Raw genomic sequence first — 24,727 nt, 5'->3', positions numbered from 1 at the left:
TTTATTATTAAATAACTTTAACGAAAATATTCAATTTTTAATAATGATAAAAATAAAATAATAATTTTTTATTTTTTTTTACTTTTTAATAAAATAATGTTAATGTTAAAAAAATAAAAAAAAATAAAAAATTACTATTTCATTTTTATAATTATTAAAAACTGAATATTTTCGTTAAAGTTATTTAATAATATTACAAAATAAGACCCTGGTTTAGAATAAATTAATAAAAACCTATAAAATAGTAGTTTAATAATTTAAAGTTAATTTTATTGTAATTTGAAAAATTTTGTAACAAATTTTTTTGTTGAATTTGAAAAAAATTGAAATATATTTATAAATTACATATTATATGGGAAAGCTCACCGTTATGCATAGCGACACTTTTATCCTCGACACGACTGACGTAACAGCAAAGCTCGTCTTGACGATCAGAATTTTCTATAAGCTCAGCCTCCACTGAGAATCCCCACATTTGATCCAGTGTATTCCTCTGGAGTTCAACTTGATAGAGAATTTTCGCACAAACTTCCACAATTTCGTGTGTGTGAAGCTAAAAAAGAAATTATTTTTTTTTTTTGACTTTCGACTTCGAGCTGAGAAACAAATTTTTGACATTTCTTCAAAATAGAATATAGTGTCACTTCATCGTGACGTATTTTTAATAAAGAATAAAAATTAATAATAATGTACCCTTTAAATGCCCTTTAACAGTCTCCGACTGTGGGCTTGTTAATGCAAAAAAAATAACAATAATAATAATATGTAGAATAATAATTAATAATAATAATTAATTATAATAATAATAAATTTAATAATAATTTTTATAGTTTACATATTATTAACTCTAATAAAGTGTGTAACAACAAATTGTAACAAATAATAACTATAAATAATTATTTATAATTAATAAAAAAATAAAAAAAAAAAAAATTAATAAAATTAATAATATAATAATAATAATAATAATAATAATAATAATAATAATTTTATAATATAATATAATTAATTTAATTATTTTTTAATTATTTATAATTATAATTAACGAGATTCTAATAATAAATAATTGGAAATTGTAATATAATTGTAATAACAAGTTAATAATAAATTGCAAGAAATAATAACAAAATTAAATAATTAACGAGATTGTAATAACAAATAATAGGAAATTGTATTATTTCTTTTAAACTTCTTATAATTTTTTTCTTCAATATATCATTTTTCATTTATCGATTTATCGTATTTCACTGTTATTCATCTTAAATTAACTTTTCTCAATACAATTTCTTACTTATAACCTATTTTATTATTCGTAAGACTTAATACTGTTAATTACCTTATTACGAATAAAGAACTTGAACCATAATATTTTAGGTTATAAATAATTTGAAGTTTATTATTTCTTTTAAACTTCTTATAATTCGTTTTCTTTAATATATCCTTTTTCATTTATCGATTTTTATCGTATTTCACTGTTATTCATCTTAAATCAACTTTTCTTAACACAATTTCTCACTTAAAACATATTTTTTATTATTCGTAACAGACTTAATAAAGAATCAAATAATAAACAAATAAAAAAATAATAAAGAACTTGAACCATAATATTGTTGGTTATAAATAAAAATTTAACTAATATACTCACGTAAGTTTCGATTGGATCAGTTCTGTGAGGGACAAAGTAATTATGATCCTCCATGTCGCGTCGCTTTTTCACGCGGACAAAATGTTCCATGGCATTTAATCCCTTTCTGCTGCAGGCGCTCGCCAAAAATTCCTCCACCGTCATTGCGTCACGTAAATAAACTGAAACAGTCTTTTACGCAAAGAAAGGAATTTTCAAAAAATTTATTTTTAACACAAATAATATTATAATTCGATTGTATTTTAATTTAATCTAATAATATAACTCGAACAGAATTGTGAAACTTAGAAACTGGCTCACAAATCAGATGAAGAAAACACTTTTCTAGTCTCTACTTTATAATTTTAGCTGGCGCGTTGCGAAGATAGAAAAAATCGAAAAATTCGAGGTTATGTTTCCAATTTTAGAAATAATAATATCAACCACTCAATTGAGTAATTAATAAAAACTGATTTCAGTTTTAAAAACTATTTGTTTGCGATTATGATTTGATCTCTTTCACAATTAAATTGAAAAAGAATTATAGATATGATTCCAAGTCAGCTCACGAAACTTTATGAACCTCAGCCACAACACTGATTAAAAGAAAAAAAATTGTGTTGAAGAGTTTAACAATTTTATTAACTCGATTTCGGGAAATTAGGAAAATTTAAATGATTAATATCAGAGAACCGAAAGAATTAATCCATTTCTTAAACACTTAAATTTACAAAAGAAACACTTTAACGAAACAAATTTTTTATTAAAGGCCATCGAAGAAGCCAGGGTTGGATAGTCGCAATCGTAAGAATGAGTTTGAGTTAGAGTAGGACAGGGATAGTCTGTCCTTCTCTTATACCCATTCTTACGATTGCGATTCCGTTTACGTTCTCAATTAAGAATCTATTTTCCGTTGGGGTAAAAATAACACAAACATAACCTTAAAATAATTTACTTTTTACCTTTCCTTTCTTCGGAGCGTGGCACAAATGCGAAAAAAGTTTACGAAGATTTATGCACTTCCGTAAGTGTCACTCGATGTGGTCAGTAATCTCCACCGGAAGCGAATGACAGTTTTAAAAAAAATCAGAGGTTTTTCCTAGGAGCTAACCTTTTCAAGAGGGAGCTGAGAAATAGTGCAGAGGTCAATTCCGCCTCCTAGTTTGACCCCTAGGAACTTTAGGAGACTATTTTTTCTTTCCCCTTCCCCGCAAATTTTTTTTATGTCAACAAAACTATCGCGATTCGGAATTAGGGAAAAAGAAGAAAGAGCTACGCCGATTGGTCTGGACATTTTGTCCAGTTTCGACCAATAAGCGTAGCGATGTCGAAAAATGGTACTACGGTGCCATCCATAAACTACGTTACCAATTATAGGGGGGAAGGGTCCAAAATTGCATTTCACGAAATGGTAACAAGAAGGGTGGAAGAAGGGGGATAAAAAATTAGATAATTTTAGGCGAAATTACCTGATTTTCGGGTATAGTGACTTTGACCGTTTTCTCCTCGTCGCGTGAAATTTGCAATGATCGTCTACTGGAGGCGCTGTTGCTCCTCGACAAAATTGGTGGTCTTCGTTTCGTCGCGCCCCGTCCCGTCAGTAAATTATTAAGTAACGATGGACTCCTGGCGCAAATAAATGCATGAAATGACGACACAGTGAAGACACCAAGTTTGTTCAGGGTCTGCTTTGTCGCCCTTGAAACATGAGTGAGCAGGCTCTGCGAACGGAAAATTTTTATTACACTATTAAATTATTAATATTAAAAAACATTATCTTCCCTACACTATATATCCTTCGCAAACTATTTCTGACTAAGGTTACAAATTGACATTTTCCTTTTTTCAATGTCGCGGTACACATTTTATTTTTCCCTTGGGATTATAAAAAAAAATATTTTTAACTAGAGAAATTGGAAATTAGTAGATAAAAATAAATATCTGTTGTTGCATAATGAAAAAAACATAACCTAAAATTTTTTTGCAGCTGTAAAGCTGCAAACAAATTTTAGGTTATGTTACACATCGTAGCCAGTAATGATAATAACAGATTCTAACTTTTAAAGAAATTGTAATAAAAAAATAATAGAAAACTATAAACAATTAACGAAATTGTAATAATAAATAATAGGAAATTGTAATTAACAAATAATAGAATTGTAATAACAAGATAATAATAATGCATATTTTAGCAGAGATGGCTTTTTCTAATATTTAATTTCAGTTTGACTTGATCGTTGTATCGAAATGACAGCATTCGTCGTGTGCTTGTCCTTTTTACGTTAACGTTTACGTGTTATTTATTTAATTTTATGTTTATATTTATTTTTTCAATCTTGACTAGTTGCAATGTATTCTAAATTGTAATATTCAGGTACTATAATTTTTTATATAATTGTGTTATTTATTATTTATTGTAATTTATTAATTTTGGTGTTTTATTAATTAAATTAGCCTGAAGAGGATGGTAAACCACAGCATCGAAACGTCGCAACTTTAAATATGACATAAGCCTTTTTTATGTTTGATACCTTCCTATTGATCGAATTAATCTTCACCAAATTACACATTCAGAAGGGAATTTTCTTTTCAATTAAATAATAGGAAATTGTAATTATACATAGTAAACATAACCTCATCGTACAACCAACATCTTTTCTTTTTTCTGTAAAAAAAAATAACACGAGTAAATGGCACTTTCGAACACATGTTGACAGTAACAGGGTCAAAACTTAAAATTGTCGAATTGTCATAAAATCCACGACTTCCGAGTTAAAATAAAAAGATTCGATTAGTAAATTCGTAAATTATTATTATCATTATGAAATGGAAAATTTTACCTTCGGATTCGGCAACTCTCCACTTTGCAAGCTGGCCATGTAGCATCGTAAGCGGAACTGCTCGCAATGAAGACGCTCCAAATTCTCCTCCCACTGGACAATTTGATTATTTATTTGCTGCTTCGTCTCGACGTCCGAAACAACCGATTGTTGCAAATCCGCCATGTGCTTTAGTTTCGAGTCCTGCAAATATAAGCAAAAAAAAAAAATAGTTTTCGATTTAGAATTGAATTTCTTCAGTCCACGGGGTCCAAAGATTTTTCTAGTTACAAAAAGGAAACAAAGTTACCGACCAACGGTAATGCAGATTTTTCTAATAAATAAATATGGGAAGAATTTTTTTTATTAAAAAAAAGGGTAAAATTTAGTACAAGTATAGAAGATGAAAAAATGTTGGGGGAACTCACAGAGTCGATTGACTTCTCCAAACGGAAAATTTCTTCCTGTAACAAGTGCAGAGTTCCTGTTTTGCCCCGATGACGGGCGAAAGCAGCGGCACAAGCTGAATGAATGCTATTCACCCAGTTTTCAAGTTCCACTTGACAAGGAGCCTGGAATATAGTTATTTTTTTATTTTACCTCTTTTTTACTCTTCTACTTTTCTTCTCTTTTCTCATTTTCTTCCCTTTTCTTTCTCTTTCTAGCTTTTTCCCTTTTTACTCTCTTTCGACCCTTCTACTTTTCTTCTTTTTTTGTCCTTTTTTACTTTTTTTCTTTTCTCCTTTTCTACTTTTTTTCTTTTATTTTCTCTCTTTCTACTTTTCTACCTATTTTTTTCGTTTTACTAAGTTTTTCATCGCGAAGGGACCCAAAAAGCAAACAATTTTTAGGTTATGTTTGTTATTTTTTAAAGGCCAACGCAGTTAGAACGTAATGGCAAAAAGACAACAAACATAACCTAAAAGTTTTTGATACTGTAGATGCTGTAGATTTTTATAGACTCTGTATTTTTAGGTTATGTTCAACGTAAGGACATAAGAGCCTAAGAACCTACCTGGAAAAGATAAGCGTCGCCGAATGCCGTACTGAGACAAAAAATGTAATCCCGTTTCGGATGTTCCGGAATTGGTTGCATAATGGCACCGTCAACAATAATCAAATGCTTCGGCGCCGTTTCAACGGCCCTACTTTCGTGGGATTCACACGGATAGAAAAGCAGCGTTGTGCCCTTCAAACAAACCCAATAGCCCCTCCAACCTCGTCCTCTCGCCAATTCGATGTGTTGCTTTCGTCTCAATAGCCATTTTTTCACACTAAGATATCTGTACAAAAAAAAACAATGAAAGAAGTGTATATACAAAAAAAACAATAAAAGAAGTGTATATACAAAAAATACAATGAAAGAATTGTTTTTACTTTCTATGCCCCTGAAGTTAGCGTCGAAAGCCAGAAGCCACAGGGCACCACAGGGTTACCAACGTTTACGAACGTAATACATGTCTAAGGCCGCGTCCACAATAGAAGTTACAACGAACGTCAAAGGGTAAGTTTACAATTTACAGCGAACGACAAAGAGTAAATTGTAAACTTACCCTTTGTCGTTCGCTATAACTTCCATTGTGGACGCGGCCTTAGACAAGGACAGAAATATATCGCTATCCTTTTCTATCTCATGCATTGCGTTCGCAAAACTATTGCTCTAGGGAATTTATCCCGAAAAAGACGACAATTCGATCGAATTTTGGAAAATTGATTAAAAAAAACACTAGAGTGGGGGTAAAAAACAAATGAAACGGAAATAAATTACTTACCCCGCTTTACGAACAGCTCCAGTGCAATTGAAAGAATCGGCCGCGGTTCCCATCGTTTTCCCTCGATACGGAGAATTCATGACACTTTCGCCATCATCGTCGTCACTGACAGCTGTCGTCAATGACATTCTGTCATCATCTGACATCTGAAAAAATAAATTCCTCTCTCATTAAAAAAAAAATTAATAAATAAAGACAATCTTTTTTTTATCAAACAATCGTCAAAATTCAATTTTCTTATTGTCCCCATTATGGACCATTCAAGTATTACGGGTATTACGTAAGCATTTTAATGGGGAGGGGGGCTTACTTTCATTAGAAAAAATGGCGCTAATGCATATAAAAAAAATCTTACAATGGGGTGAGGGGGGGGGGTCTAAATAACTCAAAAATATAAAAGTAGTAAATTACATAAATTACCACGCAAAAGGAATGACCGAAATTTTTGTTTGTGAAAATTCCTTTTTCTCACTTTTTTTTCTTTTTTTTTTGTGAAAGAAATGAAAAGTGCAGTTTAAATTAAATAAAACTTGCATCCGCGGAGATTTATGAGAACAATTCTATTCAGACTTGAAGTAACGTTTGCTAATTTGCCCTCCCCCCCCCGGCCCCTATTAACTCAGTTGCATCTAGCGGCAAGCTCTTCAATTAACCAGGAGGAAGAATCTCGTTCAGAAAAATTGTTGAGAGAAATTTTTTAACGCCCCGACGCCCTGAGGCTGCGGTCAAGGATGAAAGGATAAAAGGACTGTCCTTATTTTTTAATTTAACGATATAACTTTTTATTTTCACTTTTATTTTTACACAAAGAAATTGTTATATCACCGAAAAAAAGAAGGTGGGGGGGCGGGGGGTAAAGTAATTATTTTATTTCTGAAAAGTTCTTTTTGATCTATTAAGGGTCCCGTCCATAGACTACGTTAACAATTTTTCATTCTTTTTAGACCCCCTCTCCCCCCTCCCTCGTTACCATTGCGCTGCTAAATGCATTTTTATAATTTTTTGGACTCACTAGCCCCTCTACATTAGTAACGTAGTTTATGGACGGCCATTATAATATTTTGCTTGCTTTCTTGTCTTCCCTCAATTTTAGAAAGTACTTGGAAAAAGAAGAAGAAGAAGAAGAAGAAGATAAAGAAGAAAGTACTTGAATTTTGACGAGTGTTTGAACAATATTTTAAAATTTGAATTGTTGATGTTTTGTTCACATAATACAGAGACGTAAATTAAGTCAAGTGTGCGGCGCTCACCGAAGAAAGGAACCTAAGGAGCAATAAACTATTTTAAGGTTATGTTTGGGTTATTTTTATTTTTTAAACTTTTAACCCCTTATACAGTACGAAAACCTACCACGTCAGTCATATCCCATGAGTGGGAGTGAGACAGACTTATGCGATTTCCATACTTTCCTATGACTAACGGATAGCTTTTCTTACTGTATATTTAAAAGTTTCTGTGTTTAATTAAATAAATTCTGTAAAACTAAAAGTATAGTTTTTATAAGTTGTAGGTACTTTAGGTCTAATGAAGACTTTAACCGTAATGATTTATATATTTAGAGTAGATCCACTTTTTGTATTCTGATTCCAAAGATTACAAACATAACCTCAAAATTTTTTGCTTCTCTCTCTTTAGGGCGTGTTGCGGATCAATTATTATTAATATTATTTGTGCCTTTTTCAAAAAATTTAAAACGTGATAAGTTTCATTACGGAAGGAGGGTTCAAATTAAGCATTTTTAAAAAAGAAATTGTACATAATTATTATACTGGAGACTGTTAAAAATAATCGTAATCAGAATATTAAAAAGTATTGCAGAGGGAATATTAATAATATTTACAAGGAGTATTAAATGTATTAAATATATTAAATGTATTAAATATATTAAACGTATAAAATATATAAGATAGCAGAAAATCTTGCACAGCAAGCTGGTCGCAAGCTTGCAGTAAAATTATATGCTATTTAGGGTTCGTTGTAAAATACTCTAAAGCCATATTAAAAAAGTCTTATAAAGTGATATTCACAACGTTATTAATAAATTTTTATATTAAAGATATTTTAAAAACTGATTTTAAACCATTTTTTCATGCAAAGGATTAAAAATAATATTAGTAAAAAAAAAATAATAAAAAAATATTTGACAATAATAAAAATGATAATTACTAATTTCATAAATATTAAGAATGTAAATATTATAATAAGGGTAGTATATCAATTGCTCACAATTCAACTGTATGCAAGAAAACTGCATAATATAATAAATTACAAACCAAATTGAAAAAAAAAATTTTAATTTAATTTTAAAACTGCGAAACAAATTTATACTGTCGGAAAACCTAAATATAGGTTCTAAGGAGTAATTAAATTAAATCACATAAAACTTGTTACTCAGGGGAATTCCGGGTCTCTTATTACAAATCTGATATCAGATTTTAAACAATTCAAAATGGCGGATCCAATATGGCGATAAACGTGAAATTTTATAAATAATTGAATTTCAAAACCCGTGCAGAAATCGCCACTTTTGTTCCCGATTACCGCCCTGGCCCCGGTCGGGTTTTCATGATCTGGCCCCGACTTCGTGGCCCCGACCAGGACCAGGCCGGGCTTGCCCAAGGATCTACAAACAGCGCACAATGGGATTTTTTTTAAAATTTACTTTTCAAAACTGTCTACAGCCTACAATTTTTAACCAGTTTCAGTATTCTTTATTTTAAATTAAAGGCGAATAAATTCTTAAGACATCCCTCAAGGCCAATTTTTTAGTTCTTAATTGTTTATAATTTTTATTTTCAATCAAAGTTAACAAATTAATACAATTTTTCAAAAAAGGAGGCTTATTTTCTTATTCCGTTGCTGCATATGATCTGAATCAGTTCAAATTAATACAATATGACCACCGAGATCTCTGACCACCACATCACAATCAATAAAATAGAAATCAATTTATATCAATTGTTATAAACAATATTAATTAACAAATAGTTAACTTTGATTTCTCTCCACTAAAAAATGTTTTTTTTTCACCTTTTCTTTTTAATTTAAGTTCATTTAAAGAATATTTGTCCTTTTTGATTATTAAATAAGTTATTTAAATTGTTATAAACAATATTAAATAACAAATAATTATGTAACTTATGTTCCTGTCCACAAAATAGTTATTTTCGTAACAAGGGCGCAAAATAGGTGATTGCGACGATGGCGAAATGAAGGGAGCGAGGGGACACAATTTCGCGCCCGAGGCGAAGCCGAGGGAGCGAAAGTGTCCCCGAGGTCCCGAAATTTCGCCAAAGTCGTAATCACCTTTGCGCCCATGATGCGAACATAATTTTTTGTCCTAACTGCATGGAAAGTATGGCATAGAGGGCACGCACGATTAAACGCTCATATTAGTTAAAAATTAAGCTCTATATAAACATTATATCGAATGAAGTCTATAATGATAGAAGTTTTAAAATAGAAATAAAAAACAATGTATTCTGGAAACATAGTATTTATTTAGAACGTAGTAATTAATAATTAAACAAAACTGAAACAAGAACTTTTAAAATTGACAATTTTGATAAACGAAATGGGAACAAAACCAAATGTCTCATTATTTTTTTAGAGAAAATAAAAAAAAATTGCAAATTTTTATAGACAAAATAAAACAAGTTGAAAATGTTTGCAGTTTTATAGTCAACACAAAAAGAAAGTCGAAAATGTCGCATTTTAATGAAGAAAATCGAATAATTAACAAGCGGGCGGTAAAGTATTTTCCGCCCGCTCGGAGGTAGGCGAAGCGGGCGGAAAATACTTTACCGCCCGCTGACGTCATACAAGCGGGCGCAAAATACTTTTCCGCCCGCTTCCCCCACTCCCGGGCGTAATGTGTTACTTTGCGCCCGCCTTAAGTGCCCGAAATGACATACTTTCCGTGCAGGTAGGACAAAAAAAATTTTTTTGTCCTACCTGCACGAAAAGTATGTCATTTCGGGCACTTAAGGCGGGCGCAAAGTAACACATTACGCCCGGGAGTGGAGGAAGCGGGCGGAAAAGTATTTTGCGCCCGCTTGTATGACGTCAGCGGGCGGTAAAGTATTTTCCGCCCGCTTCCCCTACCTCCGAGCGGGCGGAAAATACTTTACCGCCCGCTTGTTAATTATTTGATTTTCTTCATTAAAATGCGACATTTTCGACTTTCTTTTTATGTTGACTATAAAACTGCAAACATTTTCAACTTGTTTTATTTTGTCTATAAAAATTTGCAATTTTTTTTTCTCTAAAAAAAATAATGAGATATTTGGTTATGTTTCCATTTCGTTTATCAAAATTGTCAATTTTAAAAGTTCCTGTTTCAGTTTTGTTCAATTATTAATTACTACGTTCTAAATAAATACTATGTTTCCAGAATACATTGTTTTTTATTTCTATTTTAAAACTTCTATCATTAGAGACTTCATTCGATATAATGTTTATATAGAGCCTAATTTTTAACTAATATGAGAGTTTAATCGTGCGTGCCATCAATGCCATACTTTCCATGCAGTTAGGACAAAAAATTATGTTCGCATCATGGGCGCAAAGGTGATTACGACTTTGGCGAAATTTCGGGACCTCGGGGACACTTTCGCTCCCTCGGCTTCGCCTCGGGCGCGAAATTGTGTCCCTCGGTCCCTTTATTTCGCCATCGTCGCAATCACCTATTTTGCGCCCTTGTTACGAAAATAACTATTTTGTCCTACCTGCACGAAAAGTATGTCATTTCGGGCACTTAAGGCGGGCGCAAAGTAACACATTACGCCCGGGAGTGGAGGAAGCGGGCGGAAAAGTATTTTGCGCCCGCTTGTATGACGTCAGCGGGCGGTAAAGTATTTTCCGCCCGCTTCCCCTACCTCCGAGCGGGCGGAAAATACTTTACCGCCCGCTTGTTAATTATTTGATTTTCTTCATTAAAATGCGACATTTTCGACTTTCTTTTTATGTTGACTATAAAACTGCAAACATTTTCAACTTGTTTTATTTTGTCTATAAAAATTTGCAATTTTTTTTTCTCTAAAAAAAATAATGAGATATTTGGTTATGTTTCCATTTCGTTTATCAAAATTGTCAATTTTAAAAGTTCCTGTTTCAGTTTTGTTCAATTATTAATTACTACGTTCTAAATAAATACTATGTTTCCAGAATACATTGTTTTTTATTTCTATTTTAAAACTTCTATCATTAGAGACTTCATTCGATATAATGTTTATATAGAGCCTAATTTTTAACTAATATGAGAGTTTAATCGTGCGTGCCATCAATGCCATACTTTCCATGCAGTTAGGACAAAAAATTATGTTCGCATCATGGGCGCAAAGGTGATTACGACTTTGGCGAAATTTCGGGACCTCGGGGACACTTTCGCTCCCTCGGCTTCGCCTCGGGCGCGAAATTGTGTCCCTCGGTCCCTTTATTTCGCCATCGTCGCAATCACCTATTTTGCGCCCTTGTTACGAAAATAACTATTTTTCACGTCTACTTTTTAATTTAAGTTAATTTTAAAAATATGTGTCCTTTTTGTTTAAAAAATAACTTATTTAAATTGTTACAAATAATATTAATTAACAAATAGTTCATTTTTGTTCCTTTCCACAAAAAATTTTTTTTTCACGTTTACTTTTTTATTTAGATAATGTTAAAAGACCACGGATATATAATATTAAATATTTAAATATAAGTTATATTATAAGCAAAAATTTAAATGAACCTAAGTAAAAAAGAAAATTTGTAACAAAAATTTTTTGTTGGACAGGATCATAAGTTAACTATTTGTTAATTAATATTGTTTATAACAATTTAAATAAGTTATTTTTTAATCATAAAGGAAAAATATTATACAAATAAACTAAAATTAAAAAGAAAATGTGAAAAAAAATTTTTTTATTGGAGAGGAATCAAAGTTAACTATTTGTTAATTAATGTTGTTTATAATAATTGAAATATATTACTTTATGGATTTTTAATTGTCTGCTGGTAATATTGGATTAATTTGAACTGATTTAGAGCATGTGCAGTAACGGAATAAGAAAATAAACGTCCGTTTTTAAAAAATTGTGTTAATTTGTTAACTTTGATTGAAATTTGAAAATAAAAATTTTAAACAATTAAAAACTCAAAAATTGGCATCGAGGGATGTCTTAAGAATTTATTCTCCTTTAATTTAAAACAATAGGACAAACGCACCAATTGTCGAGGGTGAACCATTTGTCGATGTTATCATGAAGATAACCAAAAATATTGCCTAAAATGTTTAATTTATTTGTGGTTATAATATTAACATATTATTTTTGACATTTATAACTCTTAAAAACTCTTATTTATTTTTCACCCTTAAATTGAAATTCCATGTTTAAGGCAAAAAAATAAATTACTATTAATTAATAATTTTTAGTATTATTGTGAATTATTAATAATAAAAAATTTTTTATTATTTTAAAAAATAGTTAAATTATAAATAATAGAGAATAAATAATTAAATTAATAATTTTTACCATATTTTTATGATAAACATATTAATTTATATATATATATATATATATATATATATATATATATATATATATAACATACATTTTTAATAATTTTTCTATAAATAAATATGATACAGTCAATTTATTATGATAACACTGTATATAACGGTCCCATGATTCAAAAGGAAGTTTAAGCGAGGTCGCTTCCAAGCTTGCGTGGCTATGCGGTATGTCTATTCGACTTGCGTCCTCGAGGTCTAGGGTTCGATCCCCCGTGCGTGCGATATTTTTCCGTCTTAGTTTTAAGTGTTTTGTGTATAATTCTTAATAATGTTACATAAAGTATAGGTTTAAATAATTATTAACAATAATAATAATAATAAATTAGGCATTAATTTAAATAAGGATAGTCTGTCTAAATTAATGAAAGAAAATAAGAAAAATATTTTTTTTAAAACTTAGTTCAATAAAAGCAATTGTAATAATTATTTACATTTTTAATGACACTCATAAAATTTTATTTACTACAAAAATATTAATAATAATTATTAATATTGAAGTAAATACTCCCCATGCTTTAATAATCAAATAACGAGCTTTAATATAATAAAATGCAGTCAGTATTAGATTTCTACCTAGGTAGCGAAAAGATCGGGGGAAATTCCATGGCCCCGACAGGGCGGCCAGATCGGGCAAAGTGCCATGGCCCCGGTCGGTTTTAGTGTTTCAACCAGGCCGGGGCCAGGTCGGGTTGTCAGATCGGGGCCCGGTTTGTCCCGATCTGGCCCCGACCTGGCCCCGGTCAAAATTTCTGCACGGGAAGGTTTTAAATTGAAATTTTAGTAAAAAGAAAATTTCAAATGTTTTCAAATTTAAATTTGATATTAATAATTGAAATTCAAAAGGTCTTCAAACGAAATTTAATACACTCGATTCTCGTTATAACGACGATCTCGGGACTTCAAAATCTCGATATTACGACGGAAGGAGGAATCCTACTTCACGTTATATTCAAACACATGAATTTATCTGTGATTAACAGAACAAAACGTCAAATACGTGTAAAAAATTTCGTAAAGTATATTTATTTATATTAAAAGTTTCTGCATTATGGAATCAGTTTAAAAAAAAAGTAAGAATTTTTAATAATAATCACATCACTAGATTCTTTAGGTTAAATAAAGTTAAGGGTTGATTAACTTAGTCGTTTTTTTTGAGTTAACCAAAATTTTGGTTAAATTAAATTCTTAAATTCGTTCGTGTTTTTTTTGTCGTTGTATCGAGAGTTTTAATGTTCGTTGTAACGAGAGACCGTTGTAACGAGATTCGTTATAACAAGATTCGAGTGTACCTATAAATAATTGAATTTCAAAAGTTTTCCAATCGAAATTTTACAAATAATTAAATTTTAAAAGCATTGAAACTGAAACTTTATAAATAATTGAAATTGAAAAGGTTTCAAATCTAAAGTTTCAAAATAATTGAATTTTAAACATTTTCAAATAGAAATTTTATAAATAATAATTAAATTTTAAAAGAATTCGAATTAAAGTTTTTAGTATAATAATTTATTTTCAGAAGGTTTTAAATTTCAATTTTATAAATATTTGAATTCCAAAAACTTTTAAATTGAAATTTTGTATAAATAATAGAATTCAAAAATTTCCAAATTGAAGTTTAATAAATAATAATTGAATTTCAAACATTTGCAAATAGAAATTTTATAAATAATAATTGAATTTCAAAAGGATTCGAATTGAAATTTTCTAATTAATTGAAATTTAAAAGATTTCAAATCTAAATATTATAAATAATTGAATTTTGAACATTTTCGAATAACATTTTTTTATATAATAATTGGATTTTAAAAGGATTGGGATTGAAATTTTATAAATAATTGAAATTAAAAATGTTTCAAATCGAAATTTTATAAATAATTGAATTTTAAACATATTTTCAAATAAAAATTTTATAAATAATAATTGAATTTCAAAAGGATTCGAATTGAAAATTTTAGTAATAATTGAATTTCAGAAGGTTTTAAATTGAAATTTTATAAATAATTGAATTCCAAAAACATTAAAATTGAAATTTTATATAAATAATTGAATTCAAATATTTTCAAATTGAAATTTAATAAATAATAAAAAAATTCAAAAGTTTACCAAACGAAATTAATTTAATAAATAATTGAATTTCAATAGTTTTCAAATCGAAATTTTACTAATAATTGAATTTTAAAAGGTTTTAAACAGAAATTTTATAAATAATTGAAATTGAAAACGTTTAAAATCTAAATTTTATAAATAATTGAATTTCAAAAGAATTCAAATTAAAATTTTTACTAATATACTTAAATTTCAAAAAGTTTTAAATAGAAATTTTATAAATAATTGAATCTCAGATGGATTCAAATTGAAATTTTATTAATAATTGAATTTCAAAAGGCTTTAAATTTGAATTTTATAAATAATTGACTCACATTTTTTCATAGCTTTAATTTTTTCAATAAATAATTGAATTTTAAAAAGATTAAAATTGATATTTTATTAATAATTGAATTTCAAAATGTTTTAAATTGAAATTTTATAAATTTTATAATTGTATTTCAAAAAGTTTTAAATTGAAATTTTATAAATAATTGTATTTCAAAAAGTTTTAAATTGAAATTTTATAAATAATTGTATTTCAAAAAGTTTTAAATTGAAATTTTATAAATAATTGTATTTCAAAAAGTTTTAAATTGATATTTTATGAATAATCGTATTTGAAAAAGATTTAAATTGAAATTTTATATTTAAATAATTGAATTTGAATGTATCATGCTAAAAACTTAAATGTATATGTTCTTAGGAGTAATTAAACTAAGTCACATGAAACTTGTTACTCTGTCATCAGATTTAAAAAATTCAAAATGGCGGATCCAAAATGGCGGATAAAAATTAAAAACTGTTTGGATTCATTTGAGGTTCGCTGCTTACGAATATGGTATTAAAATCGTGATAAAAAGCCTCGATTAAAATGAAAAATTTCTTTCATTTGAAATCTTGAGCAATTTTCTCGTGTTGAGTTTAGAACAGATTTTAAATTAAATTTTATTGTTTAATTTTTAAAATTTTCTTTGCAGTTTAATGCTATATGCAGTTGTCCCGTATACTGTTGAATTGTGTCGCAAATTAACACAGCCCCTATTATTAAATATTAAAAAAAAAAAAAAAAAAAAAAAAAAAAATTCTTTAGCTTATTAAATATTAATATTAAATATTAAAAAAAAACTTATAAAAATAACATTATCTTATAATTCGGAATGTACCGATATTATATTTTTTAAAAAGTAAGCAAACACTCACAAACCAATCACAAGAGTTTTAATTAAAAAAATTTTTGCAACAATAACAGCTTTCGAGAATGATTGGCAAATACTTTGTTATTTAGAAATTTCATTTCTCTTGTTTGTCAACTGTTTCCTTTTTTTTTTTTTCTTTTTCTTTTTTTTACTGCAGTTGTTATCGATTTATATAGAGTTGTATATATATATACAGTATAGGAAAAAACATATAGATATATATTTAAGAAGAAAATGTGAATAAATAGATTGTAGAAGAAAAAGGGGGTCACACATCGAGGAGGAAATTCGAGTCTTCGCCAAAAGTATACTGGCCTTGATATAGTGGAATTTTTCCTTCACGTCTTTAAAAATGGCACACAGATATTTCGACATCTTTAATCCTTGTGTATTATCCTATAGTACCTGGGAGAAGAAAAATGCTCTGTGCCCCGTTTCACATAAGCAACTTCCGATCAAACTTGATTTATCTGTCGAATGTCGATTCCGGAGCAAAAAAAGAAAGCAAAGAAAAAGAGGAAAATCTCTTTTTTAAGAAAAGAAGAATATATATAATATAAGGAAAAAAAAGTTACGAAATTGATCGCAGGGTTGCCAGGACACGCAGGTCATGGGAAAAAGTCGGGGAAAAATAAATTTGTCAGGAAAAGTCGCAGGACATTTTATCGAAAGTGTATATTGGAAAAATGTCAAATATTTCTGGAATCGCTGTAAAAATTTCTCTATAAATAAATTATTTTATTTTATTTTAGATCTAATTAGATTTTTGAAATATATAGTAAAACACTAAACAGTTTTTAAATAATTGAAATTTTATAAAATTTTATTAAAAATAATTCACTTTTTTAAACATTTCATTAAAATTTTTTAAAAATCAAATTCTGAAGAGAATTGCAAAATTTGGAAAATAAGTAAACTCTCTTCTGCAATTTAAATAAAAAATTCTCAAATGAAAATTAATGAAAATCACATTCGAAACAATTAATTTAAAAATATTCTTTTAAAAAAAAGTAATTCTTAAAATGTAAAATTTTTTTACAATTTTACTTCAATTATACTTTTAATATTTTCAATTATTTATTTTCAAAAATTCAATTACCTTCAATATTTTCAGTTACATATTTACAAAAATTGAATTACTTTTAAAATTTTCAATTTCATATTTCCAATTAAATTCAATTATTTTCAGAATAAAGCAAACTAAAATATTATTTTGACATCCAATTTTTCAGAATTATTAGTAACAATTTTGTAGAAAACAACTATTTTCAAAATAATTAATTAAAATTAAAATTCAATCAAATAATTGAAAAATTCTTCAAAAAATTGATAGTTTAATTTTTTTTTTTAAATTCTATTGAGAAATAAAATAATAATTATTTTCTAAAAAATTACTTTTGAATTTAAAAAAAAAACTAATTTTTTGAAATATTTTATCATAACTTTCTAAAATTCAATTATCTTAAAAAGAAATAAATTAAAATTATTAAAACACTAATTTTTTAAAATAAAAATTGAATTTCAAAAAGTTTTAAATTAAAATTTTATAAATAATTGAATTCCAAAAAGTTTCAAATTGAAATTTTATAAACAATAGAGTTTCAAAAGATATCAAATTAAAATATTAAAAGTAATTGAGTTTCAGAAGGTTTCTAATTAAAATTTCATAAATAATTGAATTTCAGAAGGATTCGAATTGAAATTTTAGTAATAATTGAATTACAGATTGTTTTACATTGAAAATTTATAAATAATTGAAATTTCAGTAATAATTGAATTACAAAAGGATTCAAATTGAAATTTTAGAAATAATTAAATTTCAAATGGGTTTAAATTAAAATTTTATAAATAATTGAATTTCTAAAACATTCAAATTGAAATTTCAGTTATAATTGAATTTCAAATGGTTTTAAATAGATATTTTATAAATAATGGAATTTAAAAAAGACTCAAATTGAAATTTCAGTAATAATTGAATTTCAGAAGGTTTCGAATTGAAATCTTATAAATAATTGAATTTAAAAATGTTTTCTAACGAAATTAAATAAATAATTGAATTTTAAACATTTTCAAATTGAGGTTTTAGAATTAATTGAATTTCAAGTTGAAATTTTATAAATAATTGAATTTCAAAAAGACTCAAATTGAAATTTCAGTAATAATTGAATTTCAGAAGGTTTCGAATTGAAATCTTATAAATAATTGAATTTAAAAATGTTTTCTAACGAAATTAAATAAATAATTGAATTTTAAACATTTTCAAATTGAGGTTTTAGAATGAATTGAATTTCAAGTTTTTCAAGCAAAATTTAATAAAAATAATTGAATTTCAAAAGTTTGCGAATCGAAATTTTATAAATAATTAAATTGCGAAATGATTTCAAATTGAAATTTTAGTAATAAAATTGAATTTTAAAAAGATTCAAACTGAAATTTTAGTAATAATTGAATTTCTTTCTTTTTTCTTTCTTTCAATAATTGAATTTTTAAACTATTTTTTTTATAAATTTTATAAAATAATCCTTTTCGAAGAAGAATTTTCAGTTAAAAATTCTATAAAATAATTAAATTTATGAAAAAAGTTTTAGATTCGGGGAAAAAGTCAGAATTTTGTAAAAGTCAGGGAAAAGCAAAAATTTGTCCGGCAACCCTGAGATCGAAAATTATAGTAAAAATAGGCAGAAGCCAAAAAGATGGAAAGAAGAATATTTTTATGCATTTTTTGCTTTAGTTTATGAAATATTTTTAGTAAGAAAAATATTTTTTTTTATCATTTTAGAGAATTGCAAAAATACTTTCAAACCTAAAATTTTATTTGAAATACAAAGTTATTTTGCGGATATCAAATTGAGACAAAAAACGAATCAAAAGTGTTGCGAAGCAACGTTTTTGATTCGTTTTTTGTCTCAATTTGACATCCGCAAAAAAATTGTGATACATAACAAAAATTGCTATAAATTCGAATGAATGAAAAATTGATGAAATTTCTTCAACCCCCTTAAAGTATCAAAATTTTTATCATAATTATTAAAAACCAAATAAATTTGAAGAGAAAATTCACAGTTTCCCTAAAAGTATCAAATTTTTACCAAATTGATGCGGTTTAAATTATTGATGTCAAAAATCAGGATCAATTATTGATTTTAATCCATATTTTTGAGTATCAATTCGTTGCAATTTGATATATTTAAGTTAACAGTTTTTTTTAAAAATTTAAAATTAAAAAAAAATGGGAAATTACTCACTACCCGCTTAAAGAAATCCGCATTGCAGGAATCAGTGGACATGTGCGGATGATAATGACAGTAAAATCCCTCCTTGAGAAGCTTCATATTTTTCTTGCTACTACCATTAATCTTGAACATGATTTCCTTCCTGGCAAAGCTCAAGCCCTCGATGTACTTTTGCGCCCAGGTATTCAGCGCGCCATTTATTATTTGCAACAATTTGAAGTAATATCCCTCGCCGACGCCGCTGTTGCCGCTATTCACTTTATCCTCGACACTCTTGCAATTAAACCAATACAATTTCCGCGTCTCATTTATGCAAATTACGCTAATCGTGTGCCGTTTGCAGCGGCAAAAATACTTCTTGCAATGCTTCTTGTGCAATGTCTTCAAGTCCTCATAGCTGCTTATTGGATTCACCAAATCCAAAAAACTATTCGACGAACATTTCGGCTCTACCATCATTCAAAGAGGACTTTTACTTTTTAGATTTTCATTTTCAACAACATTATTATTCACTACTATAATTCTTTTCTTTTTTTAGAAATCTTTTTTTTCACTTTAATTTTTTAATTAATTTAATTAAATTCTTCTTTATTTTGCACCTTAAGCTACTGAATTTTCAAGAAAAGTCTAAAGGACACTTTTTAGTATTTACCATCGCTATATTTATGAATTTTCAGTATTTTCCACTTCAAGTTATCTCCATTTTGGTTTTAAAAAATAAATTCCAAACGGATTTTTGTATTTACACCCGCACTCACGGAAAAAGTATTTTTTGATACTTGAAATACTGTATTAGACTGAAATACTAGTTTAGAGATTAAAATATTTACAGTTCATGGTGTGATTAATTAGTAGTCGTTTTAAAAAAAGGAATATTTTCCACTTCAAAGTATTTTCCACTTCAAAGTACTTTCCACTTCAAAATACTTCCCACTTCAAAGTATTTTCAATTTCAAAGTAATTTCCACTTCAAAGTATTTTTTATTCGAAAGTAATTTTTACTTTAAAATATTTTCCACTTCAAAGTAATTTCCACTACAAAGTACTTTCCACTTCAAAATAATTGTCACTTCAAAGTAATTTCCACTTCAAAGTAATTCCCACTTCAAAATACTTCTCAATTAATCTTGAAAATATTTGCCACTTCAAAGTATTTTCCACTTCAAAATACTTCTTAATTTATCTTGAAAATATTTTTCACTTCAAAATACTTCCCACTTCAAAGTACTTCCCACTTCAAAGTATTTTCCATTCCAAAGTAATTTCCACTTCAAATTATTTTTTTATTCGAAAGTAATTTTTACTTCAATGTTTTAATATTTTCCACTTCAAAGTAATTTCCACTAAAAAGTATTTTCCACCTCAAAATACTTCCCACTTCAAAGTATTTTTCACTTCAAAGTAATTCCCACTTCAAAATACTTCTCAATTAATCTTGAAAATATTTGCCACTTCAAAGTATTTTCCACTTCAAAATAACTTTAACTTCAAAGTATTGTCTATTTCAAAGCAGTTTTATCTTAAAAATATTTTCCACTTCAAAGTATTTTGCACTTTAAAGTAATTTCCACTTCAAAGTATTTTGCAATTTAAAGTAACTTCCACTTTCAACTATTTTCTATTTCAAAAGTATTTTGCAATTCAACGTAATTTCCACTTAAAAGTTTTTCCTCTTCAAAGTAATTACCAAGTCAAAGTATTTTCTCTTGCAAAGTAATTTTATCTTGAAAGTATATTCCACTTCAAAGTATTTTGCAATTAAAAATAATTTCCACTTCAAAGTATTCTCAACTTTAAAGTATTTTCTAGTTCAAAGTAATTTTTGTTTCTAATTCAAAGTATTTTGCAATTCAAAGTAATTTCCACTTCAAAGTAATTTTAATTTTAAAGTATTTTCTATTTCTAAGTAATTTCCACTTCAAAGTACTCCCCACTTATAAGTATTTTGCTCCTCAAAGTAATTTCCACTTCAAAATACTTTCCATTTTAAAGTTTTTCCATTCCAAAGTAACTTCCACTTCAAAGTAATTTTTGTTTCTATTTCGAAGTATTTTGCAATTTAAAGTAATTTCCACTTTAAAGTAATTTTAAATTCAAAGTATTTTCTATTTCAAAGTAATTTCCACTTCAACAAAGTATTTTACACTTCAAAGTAATTTTATCTTGAAAATGTATTCCACTTCAAAGTATTTTGCACTTCAAAGTAATTTCCACTTCAAAATACTTCCCACTTCAAAGTATTTTGCAATTAAAAGTAATTTCCACTTCAAAGTATTTTCTATTTGAAAGTATTTTTAACTTTAAAATATTTTCCACTTTAAAGTAATTTCTATTTCAAAGTAATTTCCACTTTAAAATATTTTTCACTCGAAAGTATTTTGCATTTCAAAGGAATTTCCACTATGAGCTTTTCCTTTTCAAAGTAATTTCCATTTCAAAAAGTAATTTCCACTTCCAAGCACTTTTCACTTCAAAGTAATTTCTACTTCAAATTACTTTTCATTTGGAGGTATTACATTTATTTCAATTTATTTTCATTACAAATTATTTTACGGCTTCGAAATAGTTTTCCCTCTTACTTCGAGTATTTGGCACTTGAAAGTATTTTCTAATTTTTATTCTTTTTCACTTGGAAGTATTTTTAATTTTTTTTTTTTTACTAGAAAGTATTTTTAATTTTTTTTTTCACTAGAAAGTATTTTTTAATTTCTTTTAGCACTTGAAAGTATTTTTCTATTTTTGTCCCGCACTTGAAAGTATTTTCTAATTTCAAATTCTTTTTTTAAACTTGAAAGTGTCTTTTTTAAGTTTTTTCTTCCAATTGAAAGTATTTTCTAAGTTGTAATTTTTTCCGCACTTGAAGGTATTTTCTAATTTTTCATCCTTTCTTCCGCACTTGAAGGTATTTTCTAATTTTTCATCCTTTCTTCCGCACTTGAAGGTATTTTCTAATTTTTAATTCTTTATCTTTCGCACTTGAAGGTATTTTCTAATTTTCAATTCTCTTTTTCGCTTAAAATTATTTTTTTAATTTTCAATTCTTTTTTTTTCGCTTGAAAGTATATTTTTAATTATTTTTCATTGTTTTCCACTGGAAAGTATTTTTAATTCCTTTTTAAAAGTGTATTATTCTCTTCTCAGAAATCATGAAATGACGAATGATTTTTTGTTTCCAGAAATTAATATCTTCCTCTGTCTGCAATTCTCTTTTTCCAATATTTCTTGCCCTGTCAATTTTTTCCTCCTCGCCTCGAGCTGCGTTTTCTGTTAAATTTCAAAAAAAGTATTTATTTAAAAAATTTTTTTTGTCGCAATTTTCTTCTTTTTCCGCAGGAAATATAAATTTCCACTCTATAAATTAATCTCTCCTTGGAAATATTTTCTTCTTTTTAATCCTCTTTAAATATACTCTTTTTTTTCTCTATTTAAATACTTCGTCTATGTTATTTTTACAATTCACACGATTTTTTTTCTTCTCACATTTTTTCTCCTTTAGAATATTATTTTATATTTTTGAATAAATAAATAAATTCCTGATTTACAATGTTTTAACGTCCGTATTTTTTATTTGTTAATTAATTTTTTAATTAATTAATAAATTATCGAAGATATTTAATATTTCTTAACTTTTTCAAATTTTTTTAAAGCTTTTTTTTCGTTTTTAAATCTTTATAAAGTTGATGAAGAAAAAATTTTTTCTAATACCAAAAAAAATTTTTTATCCGAAGCAAAAATTCTAAAAGCTGCAAAGTCTTTTGGAAATATTTTAAATAGCGTTTCTTCTGTGGAAAATCTTTAGTGGAAAATTTTCTATGGAAATTCCTATTCCTATTAGACTAGAAAAAGGGACGTAACTATCAATTCCTCTTCTTTAAAAAAAGAAAAAATTCCTCAATTCCTTTATTTTCAGACTTTCTTCTATATTTCACCAACTAATTTAATTAATTACTTATTTCATTCAAACAATTTTTTTTCTATCACTTTTTTTTCTATTCACTCTTTTTTTCGTCGAAAATTGTTTTAAAATTCACTGCGACAATTTTTTTTTCAGAAAAATTGCGCCTCTCTCACTTAGTTTTTTCAATATATAAAGAATAGTGTGTAATAGCAGAAATTGACATTCCATAGAAAAATAACTTTTTTTCTTTATATATCACTTTATTATTTTTTTTTTTTTGCCCTTATAACTATTTTTTACTCTCTGCGAGAATATATTTATTTTTTAAATTTATTTCACGGAATTTTTTTTTTAATTTTAATTCAAAAATTCACGTAGTTTTTTTTCAAGTGTTCTTTCTTCACTGAAAATTGAAATCCAAGAAGTTTTTTGCTTTTGAGTTTCAATTTTTCGAAAATGTTTTCAATTCCAAAATTTTAACTTGATTAATTTTCCACTTGGAGGTATTTTTGAAGACGAAGTTTTTGAAATACTTTTTAAAAATGAATTTCCGGTTTTAAAGTGTTTTTAGTTTTTTCATTAAAATCGAGCTTTTTAGAGATATTTCGAAATTAAGCTTTTTTACACCTGTAGAGTTATTTTTAAATCAAGCTTTTTTACATCTGTAGAGATATTTTGAAATCAAGCTTTTTACACCTTTATAGAGATATTTTGAAATATTTTTTAATATTTTTTAATATTTTTGAAAATTTATGAAAATTTACGTAAATTTTCCACTAAAAAGTATCTGCTTTTCAATAATATATAAGCTTTCTGTCTCAAAGTAATTGTCTTCAATTTTTATAATATTTCATTTTTTACGAAGGCTGTTAAATTATTTAAATTTATATCATTGTTTTTAAATATCACTCTAGACTAATAATAATCTTCAATATATATCTTTAATAACTTCACTTATATCTTCAATATATATATTTACAGTAAATAATCTTCATCTATAAATATCTTCAATTATCACTCAACTTCAATTCTGTTTTTGAATATCTTCAATTAGCACTAAACTTCAATTCTGTATTCGAATTACTTCAATTATAACTCAACTTCAATGCTGTTTTTCGAATATCTTCAATTATAATTCAACTTCAATTGTTTTCGAATTTCTTCAATATTTTTACTATCTTCAATAGTAATTGAATATTTACATGACAAATAATTTTACTTTCTTATTAAGCAAATATATTCAATAGTCTTCAATAATAATCAATTATCTTCAATTATGATTGAACCGTTACTAATAAATCTTTTTTTTTAAATATCTTCAATTTTTTCCAGTCTTTTCTTTGATTATCTTCAGTTGGGACTTTACTTTCTCTTATTTAAATATCTTCAATTATATTTCAATATCTTCAATTATTTATCAATATTTTCTAATATCTTCGATTACTTTTCAATTATTTTTCAATATTTTTCAATACCTTCAATTATCTTCCAATATCTTCAATTATTTTTCAATATCTTCAATTATTTTCCAATACCTCCTA

The 24,727-nt window shown here is 27.0% G+C and overlaps 1 protein-coding gene across 10 annotated transcripts in view; it reads right to left on the bottom strand.

Annotated features, from left to right (window-relative positions):
• LOC122504861 (protein still life, isoforms C/SIF type 2) overlaps window positions 1-24,727 on the bottom strand; it is a 56,357-nt gene that overhangs the window by 14,359 nt on the left and 17,271 nt on the right. For 9 of the 10 annotated variants that reach the window (XR_006301869.1, XM_043616170.1, XM_043616173.1 and 6 more), the window contains exons 12-18: window positions 6,216-6,361; window positions 5,459-5,726; window positions 4,872-5,015; window positions 4,465-4,647; window positions 3,094-3,345; window positions 1,646-1,816; window positions 367-553 (exon numbers count right to left, since the gene is read on the bottom strand). Coding sequence is in view for 9 of the 10 variants with exons in the window: in XM_043616170.1 (XP_043472105.1) it covers window positions 367-553; window positions 1,646-1,816; window positions 3,094-3,345; window positions 4,465-4,647; window positions 4,872-5,015; window positions 5,459-5,726; window positions 6,216-6,361 (1,351 nt within the window). In the remaining variant the exon portion in view is untranslated. Of the gene's footprint in view, window positions 1-366; window positions 554-1,645; window positions 1,817-3,093; window positions 3,346-4,464; window positions 4,648-4,871; window positions 5,016-5,458; window positions 5,727-6,215; window positions 6,362-19,300; window positions 22,788-24,727 lie in introns of those variants that run through there. The other variant, XM_043616174.1, reaches the window with a different exon arrangement.

This window comes from Leptopilina heterotoma, unplaced genomic scaffold, assembly GCF_015476425.1.
Source record: "Leptopilina heterotoma isolate Lh14 unplaced genomic scaffold, ASM1547642v1 Lhet_325, whole genome shotgun sequence".
In the NCBI taxonomy this organism is placed as follows: domain Eukaryota; kingdom Metazoa; phylum Arthropoda; class Insecta; order Hymenoptera; family Figitidae; genus Leptopilina; species Leptopilina heterotoma.
Note: the sequence above shows the minus strand (reverse complement) of the source record. Positions and strands in the feature narration are given on the sequence as shown.